The sequence below is a fragment of the Bufo gargarizans genome, chromosome 11, assembly GCF_014858855.1.
Source record: "Bufo gargarizans isolate SCDJY-AF-19 chromosome 11, ASM1485885v1, whole genome shotgun sequence".
Taxonomy (NCBI): Eukaryota; Metazoa; Chordata; class Amphibia; order Anura; family Bufonidae; genus Bufo; species Bufo gargarizans.
The window spans coordinates 48,230,737-48,250,425 of NC_058090.1; the positions used below are offsets into that span (position 1 = coordinate 48,230,737).

At 44.7% G+C, this 19,689-nt stretch overlaps 1 protein-coding gene across 3 annotated transcripts in view; it reads left to right on the forward strand.

The window, feature by feature from the left end:
• The window catches only part of ZNF106 (zinc finger protein 106), a 65,180-nt gene that overhangs the window by 15,515 nt on the left and 29,976 nt on the right, over positions 1 to 19,689 (forward strand). Inside the window, exons 2-10 of one of the 3 annotated variants that reach the window (XM_044271750.1) lie at positions 1,695 to 1,779; positions 2,489 to 2,550; positions 5,850 to 6,044; positions 10,928 to 13,015; positions 15,062 to 15,644; positions 16,191 to 16,260; positions 18,073 to 18,227; positions 18,334 to 18,394; positions 18,918 to 19,235. In XM_044271750.1, coding sequence (XP_044127685.1) covers positions 1,726 to 1,779; positions 2,489 to 2,550; positions 5,850 to 6,044; positions 10,928 to 13,015; positions 15,062 to 15,644; positions 16,191 to 16,260; positions 18,073 to 18,227; positions 18,334 to 18,394; positions 18,918 to 19,235 — 3,586 coding nt within the window. In that variant the 5' untranslated portion in view covers positions 1,695 to 1,725. Of the gene's footprint in view, positions 1 to 1,694; positions 1,780 to 2,488; positions 2,551 to 5,479; positions 6,045 to 10,927; positions 13,016 to 15,061; positions 15,645 to 16,190; positions 16,261 to 18,072; positions 18,228 to 18,333; positions 18,395 to 18,914; positions 19,236 to 19,689 lie in introns of those variants that run through there. The other 2 variants (XM_044271749.1, XM_044271751.1) reach the window with 2 other exon arrangements.

Sequence of the window (19,689 nt, forward strand, 5' to 3'; positions counted from 1 at the left end):
GAGGCGGATCCGCTCAGACTGCATCAGTCTGGTGGCGTTCAGCCTCCGCTCCGCTCGCCTCCGCACGGACAGGCGGACAGCTGAACGCTGCTTGCAGCGTTCGGGTGTCCGCCTGGCCGTGCGGAGGCGTGCGGATCCGTCCAGACTTACAATGTAAGTCAATGGGGACGGATCCGTTTGAAGATGCCACAATGTGGCTCAATCTTCAAGCGGATCCGTCCCCCATTGACTTTACATTGAAAGTCTGGACGGATCCGTCCCAGGCTATTTCCACACTTAGCTTTTTTTTTGCTAAAATAATGCAGACGGATCCGTACTGAACGGAGCCTCCGTCTGCATTATTATGGGCGGATCCGTTCTGAACGGATCCGCCCGAACGCTAGTGTGAAAGTAGCCTAAATTAGTTTTGTCACTTCAGCAAATGGCATTTATCATGTAGAGAAGGTAAAGGGGTTTTCCGGGTTCAGATTTTAATTTTTTTTCATTACACTGCTAGACAGAGGCTTTCGCTTAGCAGTGTTCCCGGTGACGTCACCGGCTCTGATGGGTGGGCCTTAGGGTCCTTTCACACGTCCACAAATGGTGCGGACCCATTCATTTTCTATGGTGACGGAATGGATGCGGACAGCACACAGTGTGCTGTCCGCATTTGCGGAGCGCGGCCCCGATCTTCAGGTCTGCAGTTCTGCAAAAGATAGAACATGTCCTATTCTTGTCCGCAGCTGCGGACAAGAATAGGCATTTCTATAGGGGTGCCGGGCCGGTGTGTTGCGGATCCGCAACACACCACGGACGTGTGAATGGAGCCTTACAGCTGCCCTAGCTGTTTTACGGGCTAGGGCTGTGCTTAAGCCCACCCATTAGTGCCGGTGACATCACCGGGCTCACCGCTAGGCGGAAGCCTCCGCGTAGCCGTCTCTATGGAGAGCCCAATATATCACCGGATCGCCAAAAAAATGCCTTTGCCCTGTGTGATTCAATGCAGGGCAAAGGAGAGCATCGAAGCGTAAACAGCTCCAATGCTCATATTAGGGGGGCCGGAGGGGTGAAGATGGGGGATATGTCTGGGTTCAGCTCTGAACCCAGACAACCCCTTTAATACAAGGCACTTACTAATGTATTGTGATTGTCCATATTGCCTTTGATACCAGCTTCACTCATTTCTCCATCATATTATAGACTCCTCATTTCCAGAGGTTATGACCACCCTGCAAACCAGCTTTGGTGGTCGTGCTTGCAAACTTTAGGAAAAGGTTCTGACCTCTCTGGTGGCCGGGGCCGTGGGAGCGCTCGCAGGCACATGCAGTGGTCGAACCCTTTTAATAAATATTTCTTTAGTGAACTAGCCTCCCAGGTAAGGCTACTTTACGTTCTGTCGGGTGAACAGCCTGTCTGATCCGGACTGCTGCTCCGTCCCCATTGAATATTGAAACTACGACATGTCAGACATTTATTCCAGCAGCCTCTCACCGCCCCCGCTCCCATTATAGTCAATGGAGACGGAGCGGCAGTCCGGAGGCACGCGTTCACAAGCTGCAGGACGGATCCGGCAAGCTGTTCACCCGACGGAACAGCCTGCCAAAGGTCTGTGACGCTAGTGTGAAAGTAGCCTAATGGTCCAGTATTACATCATTCTAGTAGTATTCATTTTATGCCAAGTTTTTTATTTCCTGTTGTTTTTTTTGTCTTCTCAGATATGGCTTGAGTTTTCACTAAGCAGCCACAATGGTGCGGGAACGAAAATGCATCTTGTGCGAGATCTTGTACAATACCAAAAAGGTAAAAATGTTTTCATAAATTTCAAATAGAAATCTGCAGATTTGAAGCTCCTGTAACAGGAAAACATGAATTCCAGGCTCCATGAAGAGATATTATAAAAGAAGACAAATTGGAGATCAGTCGTCTTTAGTCTGCCACGGTGACCGGTGGCCTATGGCCACAGCATCTTCCTGCACCAAAAAAGTGGCGTTAAAAAGTTAGTGTGTTTGCGACTTTTTGTTTATTAAATAGTCGCAAGTGCTGTGACCCTCTCCACTATTCCGAAAGGGAGTGTGACAAATTTATCCTCATTTTCCCCAGTTTTGGTGCAAATAAAGCCAGAAATCTACTTCAGCTCGGAGCTGCCATAGATTTCTGTTTAGGCTTATCCTCTGGCAGCGCAGAAAGTTCTAGTCTTGATAAATCTCCCCCTTAAAGTCTAAGCAGGATCAGCTCCTTTTTTTGTAACTACAGAGTCTGCAGATGTAGCAGAGCTCATTGCATTGCTTGTTTGCAGGCTCTTACCATTAGTCCTATGGAAATCCACATATAACACACACATTATAATACCGCCATGCTTTGTGCCATCTGACAAACCCATCTGTTTGCACCCAACTGCTGATTTTGATATTAGCTTGTGATTTGCAATCACATTACTTGTTCCTATGGGGACTGAAATATTTTCTGTACTATGTATAGATAAACTATTGTTACTTTGGCTCTTCTGCAGGAAATGGATGAGCACATGCGCAGCATGCTGCATCACAGGGAGCTGGAGAACTTACGGGGCAGGTAACACGCATAGAACAAGTTGGGGAAATATTTCACTTTATTTAGGCTTTTAATTCTTCTGGTCAAACACCATTTCGTGTATGCTAGTGTGCAGATCTGTTGGAACTTGCACTAAAGAGGCGTGAAATAGCAAGCGCCTATATGTTGGAAATCTGTGACATTCTTCTATGGGCCGAGCAGCTGGCACTCATCATCTACTACTTGCCCCTAGAAAGTTCTTTGCTGCAATGGTTCACTGTCTTGAAATATCTACCCAACTGTTCAACTCTTCATCACCCCATCCTACTCCTTTCTCCAAATGTACGGGCAGAAGTCATTTGTTGTAGGGCATTACTTTTCAAAGGGTTGTCTTGTTCTCAGATACAAGTGGCCGGGACATATTAGGACTTCCTTATCCAGCCACAAGATTGTCAGATTTTCTGCGTAGAGATACTTTACACTCTTCTGTGGACTCCAGACTTAAAGGAGTTTTCCAGTACGTAGATATTAATGGGCTATCCTCAGGATATGTCGTCAATATCAGATCGATTGGGGGTTGGCACCCTCCCTGATCAGCAGTTTTAGGCAGAGCCAAAAACTATACAGTGGCTGGAAGGCTTTGTCGACTGTCATTTCCATTGCCAGAGTTGAAAAGGAGCTGCGGTACCCCGGCACGACCACTACACAGTGGATGGCGCCATCTGCTTCCAGCTCTGTCCGCTGTATACTTTATATAGCCAGCAGCTACCCAAAACAGCTCATTGATGGGAGTGCCAGTGTCAGACCCCCACCGATCTGATATTGGACAATCAGTATTTAAATATATACCTTCACTTGTGGGGTACCCCCCCCCCCCCCCCCCGATGCTGCTGCCACTCTGCCTGTTTATTTAAAATATTGCTCCTATGCCCCGCTGTGCCCGCCATAGTTTTCCCGCTCGGTATGTTAATACTGAGCATCGGTACAGGGAGGAGGAGACACCAGTGTTTCTCAATGGGCGTCTCCTTCTCCCTGGCTGTGACTCTGCTGTGATTGGATCGCGGCACAGCCAGGCAGAAGGAGCCACCCATTGACAAACCCGATGCTCAGTATTAACATACTGAGCGGGAAAACTACAGGGGGGCACAGCGGGGCGTAGGAGCCATATTTTGAAGAAAAAAAAAGCAGGGTGGCAGCATTAGCGGGGGGTGATGAGGGACATAACACATAGGTGGAGATGTATCATAGCTGGTGCAGAAGAATTTCGAGTTTTGCTGAGTTTTGAAGTTAGCCCCTATCCACAGGATAGGGGATAACAAATGGGTAGGGGTCCGACTACTGGGACCGACATGATCCCGAAAACTGCGTTCCTATTCCCCTGATTTGAAAGAGCGGCAGGCCAGGCATGTGCAATCCATTCATTCTCTATGAATGAGAGCAGTGGTGCTCGCCCATCTCCAGCAGTCCCATAGAGAATGAATGGAGCGGCAGGGCACATGCCTCTTCATCAGACTGGGTGAACAGGACCCCTGTTCTCATTATCGTTGGGAGTCCCAGAGGTAGGACCACCTCCAATCAGTTAACTATCTCCTATCCAGTGGGTAGGGGATAATTTGAAAACTTGGCACACCCTCTTTAAAGGAGTTATCTGACCTGCACAAAAATAGTGACCGCCAAGAAACTGTTTAAAAGGGTTGTCCAGATACTTTCACGTTAGCATTTATCTTTTCCGGTATTGAGATCTGGCAGATGGTCTCAATACCGGAGAAAAACGCTTCTGTTTTGTCCCCATTCGTTGTCAATGGGGACAAGACGTAACTAAACAGAATGGAGTGCTCCAAAATGCATTCTGTTCCGTTTGGTTGCGTTCCCATACCGGAGAGCAAACCGCAGTTTTCTTTCCATTATGGGATGCGGAACAAAACTGATTCAGCATGACCCACAATGCAGGTTTTTGAGGACGGATCTGTATTTTCGGACACAATAGAAAACGGATCCGTCCCCCATTGACTTTCAGTAGTGTTCATGACGGATCCGTCATTGCTATTTTAGAGATAATACAACCGGATCCGTTCATAACTGATGCAGACGGTTGTATTATCAGTAAAGGAAGCGTTTTTGTCCACTATTGAGATCCTCTGCCAGATCTCAATACCGGAAAACTTAACGCTAGTGTGAAAGTAGCCTAAGAAAAACATGACTGCTTTCTTCCAAAAACAGCACCACTCCTGTCCACAGGTTGTGTGTGGTATTACACCTCTGCCCCATTGACTTCAGTGGAGCCCAGCTGCAATACCAGACACAACCCATGGTCAGGGGTGGTGCTGTTTTCTGCAAGAAAGCTGCCTTGTTTTTCTAATCCTAGATGACCCCTTTTAAGTAAATAAATAACAAAAACACCTATTTTTAAGCCCCCCCCCTGTTCCATTGCAGAGGGTCCTGTCACTAGCAGAACAGAAATATTGGTGTCCCATCCATGGTCCCCTCGCTCAGTGGGGTGGACTCTGCCTCGATACTGTGGAGATCAGTGAAGCCCTTTTAAATGCCTTTGGGGAAAACGGGCGGATATATTAAAATCTAACCTATGGTTACCCCCCTTGGAATGGCTCCCAGTTCCCTTAAATCTGCGGCCTGCTTTACTGTGTGTGTATAGAAATACCCTTAATCTCGGTGCTCATGTAAATTGGCGCCCAGATGTACCCGCCATTTGTGCCCCTGCAGCTGTTAATGCCCACTCACTGAATTCGCCTGTGTTTGTGGTGGTCACGCTCAGTGTGTTGGATACTAGACAGTCACTCTCGTCGTATGCGGCAGAGCCGGAATTTCTAAATTCCCAACCTCCCTTTCAGCTGTCCTGGGTCTGGTTACTGCCACCGGATTGGCTGCTGCCCCCCCTCGTACCCTTTCTGATCTGTGTGTGGTGCTAGAAATAAAAGTGAAGAGTGTGAGACGCTCACGTCTCACAGCAGCTGGCACCACGCTTGGGCTCCAGAGCTGGAGTAGCTAGCTCTGGAAGCCCACCTCCCCTGCTTCGCCTCCCTTCCTCTATGCTGTGTGTCCTCCAGGGGCAAGATTTTCAGTACAACAATTGAAGAAGATTTTATTTTTTATTTATTTTAAGCTTTGCCTCTTAATTGTTGGAGAAAAATCTATCCTAACTGTTTACTTTCCTGTAAACCGTTCTGGAATTGCAAAGTAACCTCCTCTGTGCCAGAAGGTTTCTCAGAGCTGTAGCCATTGCTCAAGGAGACCCTGCCCTTGGAGGAGACACAGCATAGCCAGCATCTGTCAGCAATGCCTGTGGGGAGAATTGAGTGCCCTTCTTTTGCTTCTCTCCCCAGAGACTGCAGCCACGAATGCCGGGTCTGCAGGGTGACGGTGGTGGGCCTCTCGACATACGCCAAGCACATCTCTAGCCAGCTACATAAGGATAATGTTGATGCCCTGGAAAATGAAGAAGTGAAGGAGGAGGCCGAGGAAGAATACTTTGACAAGGAACTCATCCAGTTGATTAATAAAAGGAAGGAACAAAGCCGGTAAGTTACTTTTAATTGTGATATATTAGGGGTGGGGGGCTGTAGATGTCACTGTTATAGTGGATACTGTCTATCTTTTAACAACACACACAAACATTGAACAACTGGGCTCAGCTGTTACCTGCACATGTCACTGCCGAGGCCACCAATTCCCTGCAGTTATCACGTGAACGATGAACGGCATGTGACCGCTGCAGGGACTGGGGTGTGGGAGTGGTGGGACATTTAAAGGTAAGGTGGTAAAAGTTTTTCTTTTTATTATACCGCCTCCTACTCTCTGACAATTTTTGAACAATCTGGGAAGACCTCTTTAGTCTTCAATGGTCTGTGGTGTGGTATAATATTAATGACCTATCCTCAGGATAGGTCATCGATATCAGATTGGCGGGTCCAGCTGAAGTGGTCGAGCACAAGTGGCGCTTCCTCTGCACGCCTTCTCCCTTCCACCAGATGTGCAGTGTAATTAAGACTGCTTGTCCTGTTCAAGTGAAAGGGAGACGTAATTACACTGCACCGCCACTTCAAGTCTGATGGCGAGCAGTTAAACTTTGAAGAGGAGGTCTCAAGAGTTACAACCCCCCCCCCCCGCGCCCGCCAATCTGATATTGATGACCTATCCTGATTAATCTTTAACATGCATTTATAAATGATGCAAAACCAGAAAAAGGCTTGATTTTTAAATTCACTCCATATTCACTTCCAGAGCATGTTGCTAGCCGATTGGTCCAGCAGAGCCATGTGACACGGAGTAACCTTGCTTGACCTCCGATGTCATGTCCGCTGTATTCACCAAATCTATGACTGCTTTGTGTGGTTTATGCTCTTCAGTGATGCATCCAGATCCATTTTTAATACTAAGCTGATGAAATTTAAACTTTGATCAATAGTTTACAGAAGTGACTGCGACAAAATAAATTCTGTCAGGCTCGGTTCACACGAGTTCTGTTTTACAAGAGCTACTGCAGATCTTCTGAAGATTGGATCCTAACATGGATCCAGTAGAATAACTCTGAAAATTACATTTGACCAGAGCTGTACAATATGGCGGCTTCATAAAAGATGGGTATCCTGCCCCCTGTTGGGCCCCGCATGCATGTGCAGGTTTTAATACCCCGGTGACTGTGCATGAGTCCAGGGGTCCAGTGTGGGCTCCTAGTATTGGCGGATCCAAAGTCATGGGCTGTTTTCAGTGTAACAATCTGCTTATGAGGCTTCTCAACCAAAATTTTTTTGATACGTGATTTTTAGTACTTTCTGGGGAATTGACTGCTGCTCCCTTATTGCTGTCAGCACAGTGCCATTCTAGCTCTGGTATCTCATGGGTTAAAGATTTTAACAACCCATCTTACTTGTCCAAAATAGCTGTGGTCAGTGTAAATGGTGATCATGTTTCACACTTGTTTTTGTAGTTCCGGTATTGAGATCTTGCAGAGGATCTCAATACCGGAATTAAACGGACCCGTTTTGATTTTGCCCATCAGGATGCATCTGTTCCATTAGGATCCAGTAGTTTTTTCCCCTTTTTATGACTGGACACAAAATCGCAGCTTGCAGTGGTTTTGTGTCCAATCGCTAAACAGAATGCTGACAGAACAGAAGACATCCTGATTAGTGATGAGCGAACTTCTGTTTTAAGTTCGGCGTCTAAAGTTCGGCTTCCGGTTAGCGGAGAATCCCGATATGGTTCCCGATATGGATTCCGACTTCCGTTGTGGTCCGTGGTAGCGGAATCAATAATCGGCCATTATTGATTCCGCTACCACGGACCACAACGGAAGTCGGAATCCATATCGGGAACCATATCGGGATTCTCCGCTAACCGGAAGCCGAACTTTAGACGCAAGTTCGCTCATCACTAATCCTGATGCATCCTGAACGGATCTCTTTCCATTCAGAATGCATGAGGACTAAATTGATTTTTTTTTTCCCCTCCAGTATTGAGATCCTCTGCCGGATCTCAATACCGGAAAACAGCAGTGTAAGGGTCCATTCACACGTCCGCATCCGTTCCGCAATTGTGCGGACCCATTCATTTTCAATGGGGCCGGAATTGTGCTGTCCGCATTTGCGGATCCGCACTTCCGCTCCGCAAAAAAAGAACATGTCCTATTCTTGTCCGCATGTTCTATGAGAGTGCCGGCGATGTGCGGTTCGCAAAATGTGGGACGCACATTGCTGATGTCCGTGTTTTGCGGAGCCACAAAACGCATACGGATGTCTGAATGGACCCTTAGTGTGAAAGTAGCATTATACAAATAAATAGTTAAATTCTGTCTGTTTGCACCAAAAACTGGCTTTACATACCTTAGACCAAGGATGGCCAACCTGCGGCTCTCCAGCTGTTGCAAAACTACAACTCCCAGCATGCCCAGACTGCTTACTGCTATCAACACCTACAGCAGGGCCTGGTGGGAATTTTGGTTTTACAACAGCTGGAGGCACCCCCCCACCCCCGCTCCTAGAGGCTAGTTTGCATATTACAAAAGTTAGAATAGTAATGGGGGCATGGAAAAACACAAGAATAGTAGAGTTTGATTCTGCTGACATTAGCACATCTCTAATGTCGACCAGTTTGAGGTTAATTCTGGTGACAGAAGCCCTTTAAAAGAGTTTTCTAGAAGTTTACAATGGGATTGATTTGTGATTGTGGAGGACCCACCCCAACCGATAATCAGAACAGAAAGGCTCAGGACAACACCCGCGAGTCTGCAGCTGTGTCTGGCACAACACATACACGTTCGTATGTCTGACATATCGCTGCTTCCTCTTCATTTTTTTTTTTTTTTTTAGTAATTTCAGAGAAAAATAAATGCACCGGGCCAGTTTCCCGTCCTCAAAAACCTAAACCTGTCCCATTAAAAAATGCGCTAATTAAATGGCCAAAGAGAAAAGGGGAGAAGGCGCTCATAGGTGGTGGTGGACAAGATATGTTGTTATTTGCTCCTAGTCAGGGTGAGTGGTTACTACTCACCTTGGTTTGGTTGTACTTTAGGTAGTACAATTCTGGTGGAGGTAAAATCGTAGGGGTGATATGGGTTGGTGCAGCCGAATATCGTCCAAGTTGACCATGGGCGGGAGCCAAGCCGCCACTTTGGTGCGTATTATGGTATATGGGGGGGAGCTCGTCTGCACTAGGTTTGTGCGGTGAGCGGATGGGCACGAGGCGCAATTCACAACCCAGTTGAGGATACAAAGTATTTTTTATTTATTATTTTTTGGTTAGCAAAGACAACGCGTTTCGGGGTACGCAGACCCCTTTATCTAGTCTAAAAGAACAACACAAAATTCGATTATATAATATATATATAAAAATAAATATAAATGGACGAGTCCATGGGTAAAAAGTTTTGGTTTAAAACAAAGACGAAAAAATTGTATGTGCATAAGTATATATTTGCGTATAGAACGTATATAATGATAATAGGTAAATTAATAAATATATGCAAGTGGATATTGTGGATTTCTACAAGTGTGAGCGGGTATATGTATACGTGGTAGTAGGTAGTTTAATTTGGTTGTTTGGTCTGGATTTAGACCAGGGATTGATCTGATAAATACTTATGCACATAGAATTTTTTCGTCTTTGTTTTAACCAAAACTTTTTACCCATGGATTCGTCCATTTATATTTATTTTTATATTATCGAATTTTGTGTTGTTCTTTTAGACTTGATAAATAGGTCTGCGTACCCCGAAACGCGTTGTCTTTGCTAACCAAAAAATAATAAATAAAAAATACTTTGTATCCTCAACTGGGTTGTGAATTGCACCTCGTGCCCATCCGCTCACCGCACGAACCTAGTGCAGACGAGCTCCCCCCCCCCCCCCCCCCCCCCCATATACCATTAAAAAATGCAACCTGGTCATGATACAGAGCAGGAGGAGCTGAGCAGATTAATATGCAGTTTTGTTAGAAAAGTTCCAGTATCAATTGACATTTATTTATTTCAATTTCTGCTCTTTCTGGGCTTAAAGTGGTTGGTCACCTTTTGGGAGGTTCTTTGTTATTCCCCCCTACCTTTCTCTTCCTGGTCTGACTCACTGTGATACTGCTGCAGCCATCTGCTGGCCATAATGGTGGCCTGGTCCCCTTGTATCACATGACCAATTGACATGATGCTGACAGAGGGTTATCCGAACAAGACAGCCAAGGCCAGTGGGCAAAGGAGCTGGGAGAAAGTAAGTACCCTGGATAAAGGGGAGGGGGGGGGGCTGACCCCTTTAAGAGTCCAGTAGGTGGTCCTGCTCAGTGAATGATCACTTGCTATGTTGGCTCACTAATACAGGAGAGGCAGCCAATCACCAATAGGGCTTTTAAAAATAGATTTAAAAAAAAACAAAGACAAATTATACTGGAACTTTTCTATCAACACTATAGGGGAGATTTTTCAAAACTGGTGTAAAGGAAAACTGGCTTAGTTGTCCATAGCAACCAATCAGATTCCACTTTTTGTTTTTCAGAACGCCTTTGGAAAATGAAAGGTGGAATCTGATTGGTTGCTTTTCCTTTACACCAGTTTTGATAACTCTCCCGGTATATATCAGCTCAGCTCCTCCTGCTAGCACGGTTTCTTCAGTGTGACCTGTTACGTACTATATGGCGTCCTCACTGAGGGCAATATAAAGTAATGACTGACACAAGAAGAATGCTTTTTGTGTCTGTCTGTGTCTTTTTCCAAGATAGCATTTTGCTTCTAACGTTCTTTTTACATCCCACCATATGTATGACAGCTGTACCTGCTTAATTGAAGATCGCATGTTAGCTTTAGCCTTCACTTGTGCACAAGAAAGAAATATGATCATTTCCCAGCTGTTCAGACTACTCGCATGTATGACATTTGTTCTCTAATTGTGTTTTGTTCCTTGTATAAACCTTAAAATTAGGCAAGAGGCGGCCCTCAACTCCTCCAAAGGGCAAGAATCTGATAATCATCTAAGAAGAAGAGACGACCGTCTGCCATGTAAAGACACAGGCCAACAAGAGTGGCTCCGAGATCCATCAGATAGGAACTGGCAGTGGCCAAATGACTGCTTCAGTAATTCAAGACAGGGTTTTCTACATCCTGCTTTAAACCACAATCCTAATAGACATCTCAGTAATTCAAGGGGGAGATCTAGTTGGCATACAAATAGTCCTTCAAATCGACATCTGATCCATGTTAAAGTTGGAGGCTCTTGGCACTCAAATGCAGGGGGGGCAACCAGCTGGCACCAAAGAGGCACAGGTAGAAATTTTCATTGGCTTCAAGAAGGTAATGGAAGTTTTCCCAGCCAGTACCTGAGAAACTGTGGTGAAAACTGGCAACCTAATTCATACGGTAGTGACCAGTGGAACTTTGGTGCTAATATTGATGCGTTTTCTCAAGCAAGAAACAGACCACCGAGACACTGCGACCCTGTTCAGGAGAAAGATGCAAGGTGGAGCTCAAAAAACTGTGTGTCAGGGTCTTTCTGTAAAGAAAGATATAAATGGAAAAAGGTTGAAAATAAAACCAGCAATAGCACACCCTTTTCAAATTCAAATATAAACCCTTCAAAAAACACAGATAACTTGTCCAGTTCTAAGGGCAACGCTTCAAAAAAGAAAGACCATTTACCAAACACTAACGGGAACGCTTCAAAAATTACCGATGACTTTACAAGTGATCACATAGAAGACAACTTTTTAGGGTTTAAAATATCAGAGGATTTAGACTTGCCATCCAAACTAAAATCTACACCTTGCTCTGATAAGAGCAATAACCCTTTAAGAGAGAAACCCCATCGATGGTCTCCTTACCCATCACAAAAACTTTCAGAGATTCAACCAGTAACTCTGCAATCCGTTGGCAAGGCTCCAGCTGATGGATCCAAGGAGACCAAGAGTGGAGATCCAAAAACAGACCAGATATCGCAAGCCAAAAATGTGCCTGAGATCTGTCCTGAAACGACGGACGGAAAGAAAGCTGACCACAATGAGTATAAGAACTACCGCATGCCTTCACTAAAATCCCCGCTACGCAACATATCCGACGTAAAAGCTTCAACTCTGAAAAGAGATCAAAAAAACCCTTTAAAAGGTGTCAAACTGAATTCTTCTACTTCTTCGTTTGGGGAGAGGCAGAATCGATTAAGTGCTCTTAATTTAGAATTGATTAGGTCCAATTCTTACATATCCAAGTTGCGAAGTGCATCAAAAAACGCAAAGACTAATCAGGATACCCAAGACAGCGGAAAGAAGGAACCAGTTGAAACGCTTAGCGAGGTACTGCGCAAGGCCAAAGAGATGCTGCGCAGTAGCCAGGCAATTCGCAGTCCATACATACAGTCTATGAGTGACACCCCTAGAAATCAAGACCCACCAAGAGCAGAGGCATCTAAAAATTCCCTCCAGGCCAGTATTTCCTTTGACTATTCCTTAGAGGATGTGAGTGATGATGATATGTTCTGTCCCACTGCTGCAGATTCCAACAGCTCTCGTGCAAATTTCACACAAAAGAGAGATGAAGACTTAAACACTACTGACCTGACTCCCTCTGTCCCACTCTCAAACAACCATGCCATTTCACCAAACAACCCCGAGTCCGTTGATGGTGAAGATAACCGAAATTCTCATCTTGGTCAAGACCCTCTTGATACTGACTGTTTAGAAAATGTTTCCGATCTTGATCTACAAAAAGGTGCTACAAATTCGGCCAATACAGTTTTACCAGAATTGAGCAAACTAGGACTTCCTGCTTCTCTCCAGAGAGATCTCACTAGACACATTAGTTCACGAAGCAAAACTGGATCACATCTCCCTGAACCCAACCTCAATAGTGCACGACGCATCAGAAATGTGAGTGGTCATCGAAAAAGTGAGACTGACAAGGATTCAGGTCTTAAACCAACCCTAAGGCAAATTCTGAATGCTTCGAGAAGGAATGTAAATTGGGAACAGCTCATGCAGCATGTGAACAAGAAGAGGCAGGAACTAGGCAAAGGTTTGCCAAGGTTTGTCTATACCTATATCTTTTTTATAACATTGACTCTTATAAGCACTGAAAGACGGATAGAGTAGTAAATTTGTATATCACGTAGTTAAAAAAAACTATGCAAATCAGCCGTTAGAAGGTTCTGCCTCTAATGCCACCAAATGTAAGGTAGCTATCCTTTAAGTCTATGTTCAACCTTTTAAACAGTCCTTGAGACATCACTTGGATAATAACTAAGCCAGCACCTCATCTGCAGACCGCTGTTTCGGGTGATTTCCTCTCATCAGTGCAGAATAGAGAATTGGTTTTACTGGGTGAGAGGCGTAAGTCAGTATATGGGGGATACTATATCTCAGTAAGGAGAGCGCCTAATCGGTGTTAGAAGTCTTAAAGGCCAGGCACTGCCCTTCTGGGATGAGGGTATCCAAATAGAGCTCCTAGCAACTTATGCTCTATATCCCCTGTATCCTGACCTAGGCCTCTCAGCAAGTTAGGTCAGTACTCTTTGCTCTGCATTGATGAGGGACATGAGATACTGGCTTATTTATTATCCATGTCATGCCTAAAGGCCTGTTAAAGTCAAACTACTACTTACAGGACAGCTACCTTACATATGGCGGAATCGGAAGCAGAACTTGCTAAGAGCTGATTTGCATTCCCTCTTCAAAGAAATCCAGAGGAGCATTGCCTGGTCTATAAGACTCTTCACACCAATTAGGCGCTCTCCATAAGGAGATATGTTTCCCAGGAGTAGTTACAAAAATATAGGCGTCCATCAAATTAAATGTTTGTAATGTGTGTGTGAACCTCACATGGGCTCTTTTTGGCACCATGCTGCAGAAAAGTTCATTGAATACCAAGGCTGTGGAGCTTGAATTGTCCACATTGCAATTGTTCTAGTTTAGCACTGATGACATGAAATTATATGTCCCTATGTGCGCTGCATGTCCACAGTATTCTAGGATTTATGGGACATTGAGACAGGAGCAATGAGACAGTAATTACTTGCCGGCTCCCTGGTGATGCCGCTGGTGCTTGTTGGCCAATGGACCTGTCAGGAAACGCCATTATTTAAGTAGCTGCATCTAAATTTATGATCATTCTTTAGGGTATGGGTAAACGCAAAGGCTGTGACACAGTATTCTGTTAGCTACTTAGAAATGGATTGTTCATTCTCAATGGCCAAAATGCATTAATCAAGAACTTTAATAACAAAAAAAAATCAATTTCCAAGAAGCTTATTAAAAATTCCGCAACTTGCCACATGGCAGCCATCTCACTTCTCCCTGACCGCGCCCTTTATGTCACCACGATCTTGGACTATTTGCGGTAATGCTTCAATAGTTCTGCTCACAAGGAGTTCAGATCATCGTTTTTTATTTTCCTACTGCCCCCCATTCTCCCAGCTCTCAAAGCTGCAATGAAATACACAGTCTGGACTGCTGAGCTGTGGTAACATGATGGAGAGGACTCCTGAGCGTATGCACAGCAGTCCTGACAATGTATTTCAGTGCAGCTTTAAACCCTAGCAATGAGGGTCAGTAGGAAAGTAAAAAGTAGCAATTCGGACTCCTTATCTGCAGGACTACACATGCATTACAACAGATAAGTCCAAGATTGTGTTGACATATTAGTTGAGTGTTTCTTTCTGCCAAAAGCAGCTCCTCTGCTGTCCATGGCTGTGCCCTTGTTTTGCCGCTCAGCCCCATTAAAAGGATTGTCTCATCAGACACCACCCCTTTCAGATTGTGGCTGATCGCCCTGGTTCTCGCCCCCCAGCAGGCGACTCATTTTCCAGGGAAAGTCTTGGCCAAGCAGCATTTTCCCTGCAGCTGCTGGAATAGAGGAGATAATATTGCATGGCAGCCAGATGAATGACCATTCATGTCATACAAGGGAAACTGTTGCTGCTTGTCCAGCCATAGGGTTTGTAGTTATCGTGACACAACCTCTTTTTACTGGAATGTGAGGTTTGTTTGTTTTTTAAGAGAATGACTTTAGCGCAGCGTTTCTAATGTTCCCCTTTTGTCATGCTGAGTTAATTTTATTCTTTTTTTTCTTTAAGATTCGGCATAGAAATGGTAGCACAGGTTCAAAGTGAACAGGATGGTCTTGACTTTGATGAAGAATCGGACATGGGTTTTGAAGGTTACCATTGGGACTCTATCACTGCAACTCCTCTAAGTTCAGCACGGAAGCGGAGCCTCTCTGAAAGCAGCGTCATTGTGGAGAAGCCCTCTGTTTTTGATATTTTTAACAACTACAGTACAGAGTTATGTAGTGAACGAGGCAATCCAACTCGGCCCCCGACACAAGTAGCAACTGGGCAAAAAGCGCCCTCTCATTTCATACCTCCCACAAAGCAGGTAGAGGAGCAAGGCAATGTCACTAGCTCTCCTCCTGCAGTGGACGCAGCAGACCCTTCAATCCCAGTATTTTCTGAAACGTCACAAAGTCAGAGGAGCAACGTGGAAGCCTGTGTGGCCTCAGACAGCTTGCATACGTGTCAGAGGGCTAGTGAAGAAGTAATTCACACTGCTGCAACGTTTATAGAAGCCATTCATTCTGATGGAGCCACTGATAGCTGTACATCTGCCACTGAACAATATGATGGTCTGGGAGTTGGAAAGAAAAGAAGGGCCACTGGGGTAGGTTCCTTGTTCTTGAACATCTATTTAATTCAAGCCGTGCATATAGGCTTCATTTATTGACTGTGGCTCAGATTTACTAATGTGTTTGATCTTAAAAATTGGCGCATCTGACATGCTCAACAATGGGATGAGGTTTAGGGGAAAGGGGGGCTTAAAAGGTGCCATTTTGCGCCAAAATTGTGCCACAACTCTGGAATAAAAATCTGTCGAAAATAAGCCAACCGGTAGTTGTATAGAGTCAGAGACAAGGGTCTCTTCTTGCACCACAATTATCATCCAGCCTGAGCCCCTGTGATATAGCTGATGCAGGCCCGGACGGCCTAAGCATATGCCATGTACAGGATTAGTAATTTGTTTTCATTATCCGAGTTTTCCTGTATGCTGAGACTTCTGGTCCACCATCTTGCCACAATAGCACTCACTTACATTCCACATGTATAGTATTTTGATTTGTAAGCTTCTGCCATAATTAATGTCGTTCAAAATAAATGTATTTTCGTTTTCTTTATGTGATGTACCAATATATATATATTTTTTGTTAAGGATGGTTCGTATCCTGAATCCTCAAACATTGAAATAAACACCAAAAGAAGAAAAATACGTGGACGGAAAGGTAATTAATCTGCTCTTAATCTGTATGATCTCCAGTGATGATGTGGTCATTCACTGGCCTTGGTGGTCTTGTGCCTTACATATGAACATCAACGTGATTGGCGGCAGAAGCCATGTGCGTGTAGTACAATACGTTATTGCTGAAAGGAAGGTAACAAAGACTGGCAGAGACCACGGGAACACCAGCCCAGGACCTCCAGGGTATCGAACAGCCTACTTAATACACTATGAAACTTAAAAAGAATGATAGAAAAATATATTTTTTCTGGTCCAAAGCTGGGGAAAAACAGTTGCCACATTGACTATAAACTGCCCTTGCACCCAGGATTTTCAGCCTGACCTTCAAGGACTTGGTGGCTTGCCAGGTGTCTGGAAAGGGGGTAGGTGTGGACAGGGCCATTGGCTTAACATCTAGGGTTATTTATGCCAGAAGCTAGCGTAAATAATTAATTAAATCTTCGCTGGCTCCGGAGGGGGCATATCCTTTATATCGAGCTCTGCCCCTCGTAAATTAAATGCCTGCTCCAGCACCACAGGGCCCATCAAAACTGGCGTAGCACACACTGGTCTTAATAAACTTAGGGTCCATGTGCTTCTGCTGTACTAGTCTCTGTAAGGCTGAGTTCACATCTGCGCTGTGAACTCTGGCTGTTCTGGCAGAGAAGCAGACTGCCGGATACCACCGTGCACCGCCGGATCCCAATTCGCGGTAATGGAATCCGGATAATTTCCGGCATAAATGCTGACTTTCGGCCAGACAAAATATGTTGCATGTAGCAATTTTTTGTCCGGCTGACATATACGCCAGATACAGTGACCGGATTATAGTGCCAGAGTTCACAACGCAGATGTGAACCCGGCCTAATACTTCAGCCAGCAACAGGCTGCTCATCGTGTGTTGGACATGAGTACGTCCTCAGATGTCCTGCTGTGACTGCCTGCTGAGGAAGGGGAGGTGGCCCCACATGGTGACTAGTACAACCTGTGACTACTGAAATGCGGGAGATTAGTGGGGTTGGGGCGCTACAGTGCCTAGTGCCTTTTTTTGCTACTAGAGAGGAGGAAGGTCATAGTTAAGCAGTTAAAAATTAAATGCAAAGTGATAGGATGCAGTATTATTAGTCACGGTCTGTAGCTGAGATGTCTCTAAAAGCCAGTCTTGCGTGCAGTCATCTGGCACGCTCCAGGTGTCTATCTTGACTGCTCCATGGCTCTTATTCCTCCCTGTCTCCGGTGGGACTGTGTTTCACATGTTTGAACGGTGAGCAGAAGAAAAGCAGAGCAGTTTTATGTATGAAGACAGTGATTACAGCTCTTCTTTACACCTTGTAATATAGAGAATGCAAGTATATGTAATTAGAGTTAATGTGATTCATGGGAACTGTAGTTCCTTACATTAGTATTCCTACTCACAGCAACCCCTGGCAGCATCAAAACAAAGGTGCTGCACAGAGCTGAGCAAAATAATACACAGTAATATATCTACTTCCTGTCTACAGTGGCATCATGCAGTGAGCGTTTTGCACATATGTAGGTATATTTCAGTATTTTGTGTTAACTCCACAAAACAATCCAACTGTTTATGTATATTGTATACCATTTTACCAGCAAAACCAGACTAAACAATTATCTGAGCTTTATGTAATCGCAAGTAAAGATTGCTTCGGTACACATCACCAGAATGTATATATTAAAAGTTGCCACGGTTATGGAAATACATACCATTGTCTGAATATAACAAACTATTGCATTTCAGATTTTCACTAAAGATTATATTTTATGCTTTCTTAAAACTTTATATTTTTTTCTTTAGAGCGTTCTCAATTGGATCAGCTGCTAAACATCTCCTTAAGAGAAGAAGAGCTGAACACGTCACTCCAGGGAATCGACAACAACCTTCTAAAGGCTCGATCTGCTCTACAAGCGGCTTATATGGAGGTTCAGTGTCTGATGGTGCTAAAAGAGCAGGTTAGTTTGCCACATATTCTGGTGATATTGCAAGGGGACAAAGTCATCGTTGCAGTCTTTCAAAGATCCTACGATTTATTCTTCCTTAATTCCTTTTGTCTTGCAGATAACTATGGAGATGAGTGCCATGAGGACACAGAGAATTCAGCTTTTGCAAGGACTACAAGGTAGAAACACATTAAGGTCAAGTGTTTGTTGCTTCCTTTTTCGAGAGCACATTAGTGAATTTTTGTCATTGGTTCCTCTTGTAATCGTATTAACCATACATACCATGAAATGACTCTTTTAAAGGGGTTTTCTGAGATATCCCCTGGATAGGTCATCGGTATCTGATTGGTCGGACCCCCCCAACGTCGATGACCAGCTGTTTGAGAATTCACTGGTGCTCACAGCTCGGCGGCATTCTTGCCTAGGTCAGGTTCACCGGTCACGTGGCCTAGGTACAGCTCAGCTCCATTGAAGTACCGCGCTGTGCTTGGTGAGCAGAGAGAAGGCAGAGGCGCTACTGCGAGCATTGGTGCCTTCTCAAACAGCTCATTGGCGGGCGTTATGGGTGTCAGAGGATAGGTCATCAGTTAAAATATCTTGGGAAAACCCCTTTGTTGTTTTGATAATTAGCAATTTTGCCTGCACTGCATTAGGTTTCCTTACCAATATTCTTACAGTAATATTTCCCTCTTTTCAAAGCAGAGACTTATGAACCTACGAATGATGGTGAAGAGGGAGCAAACAGCACATTACAGACACCGGTAGTGTCTCCAAGAAATGTACTTCCTCATCTCTTGGAGACTCCAGCTTATTTGTCATCACATGCAGAATCAACTTGCCCCGTCCTGCCATCGTCTGTCCCTGTGTGCACCTCCCCAACTGCCCCTGCAATTCCTGATTCATCAATACCGATTAAACAAGAACCACTTTCACCTGTGAGGATAGAAGAAAATGCAATCACGACACTGCTGCTGCCGCTAGCAACCCAGGCACAGTCCAGTGCTCCACCACAGACTAACGGTATGTGCACTGCTAGTGCTATATGGTGCGCAAAATGCTCAGTCGCCATCCTAATGAGTTACCTCTAGATAAGACTACAGTGTAGAAAGTTTTTTTGTTTTTGTTTTGTTTTCTCTCTGGTGCAGCCTGCTGGTCAGTGTCAGTATAGCACGGACATTGAAATACAATGCACTATAGAAATGAGTGTATTGTATTTTCAGAACGATCAAAAGATCGCCTATTGTGGTCCCCTTTTGGGACTATTAAATTGTTAAAGGAGTAAAAAGAATAGTCTAATAAAAAAAAAAAAATCAATGGAAAAAATTGCAGAAATGAATTCTCCACGTTTGGGATCGACGCTTTCGTAATGACCTGCCAAACGCAAATGTAAATTATCCTGTACGGTGTTATGTACCCCAAAATGATGCCAATGAAGTCCTCCTGCAAAAACAAGCCCTCACACAGCGCTGTAGAA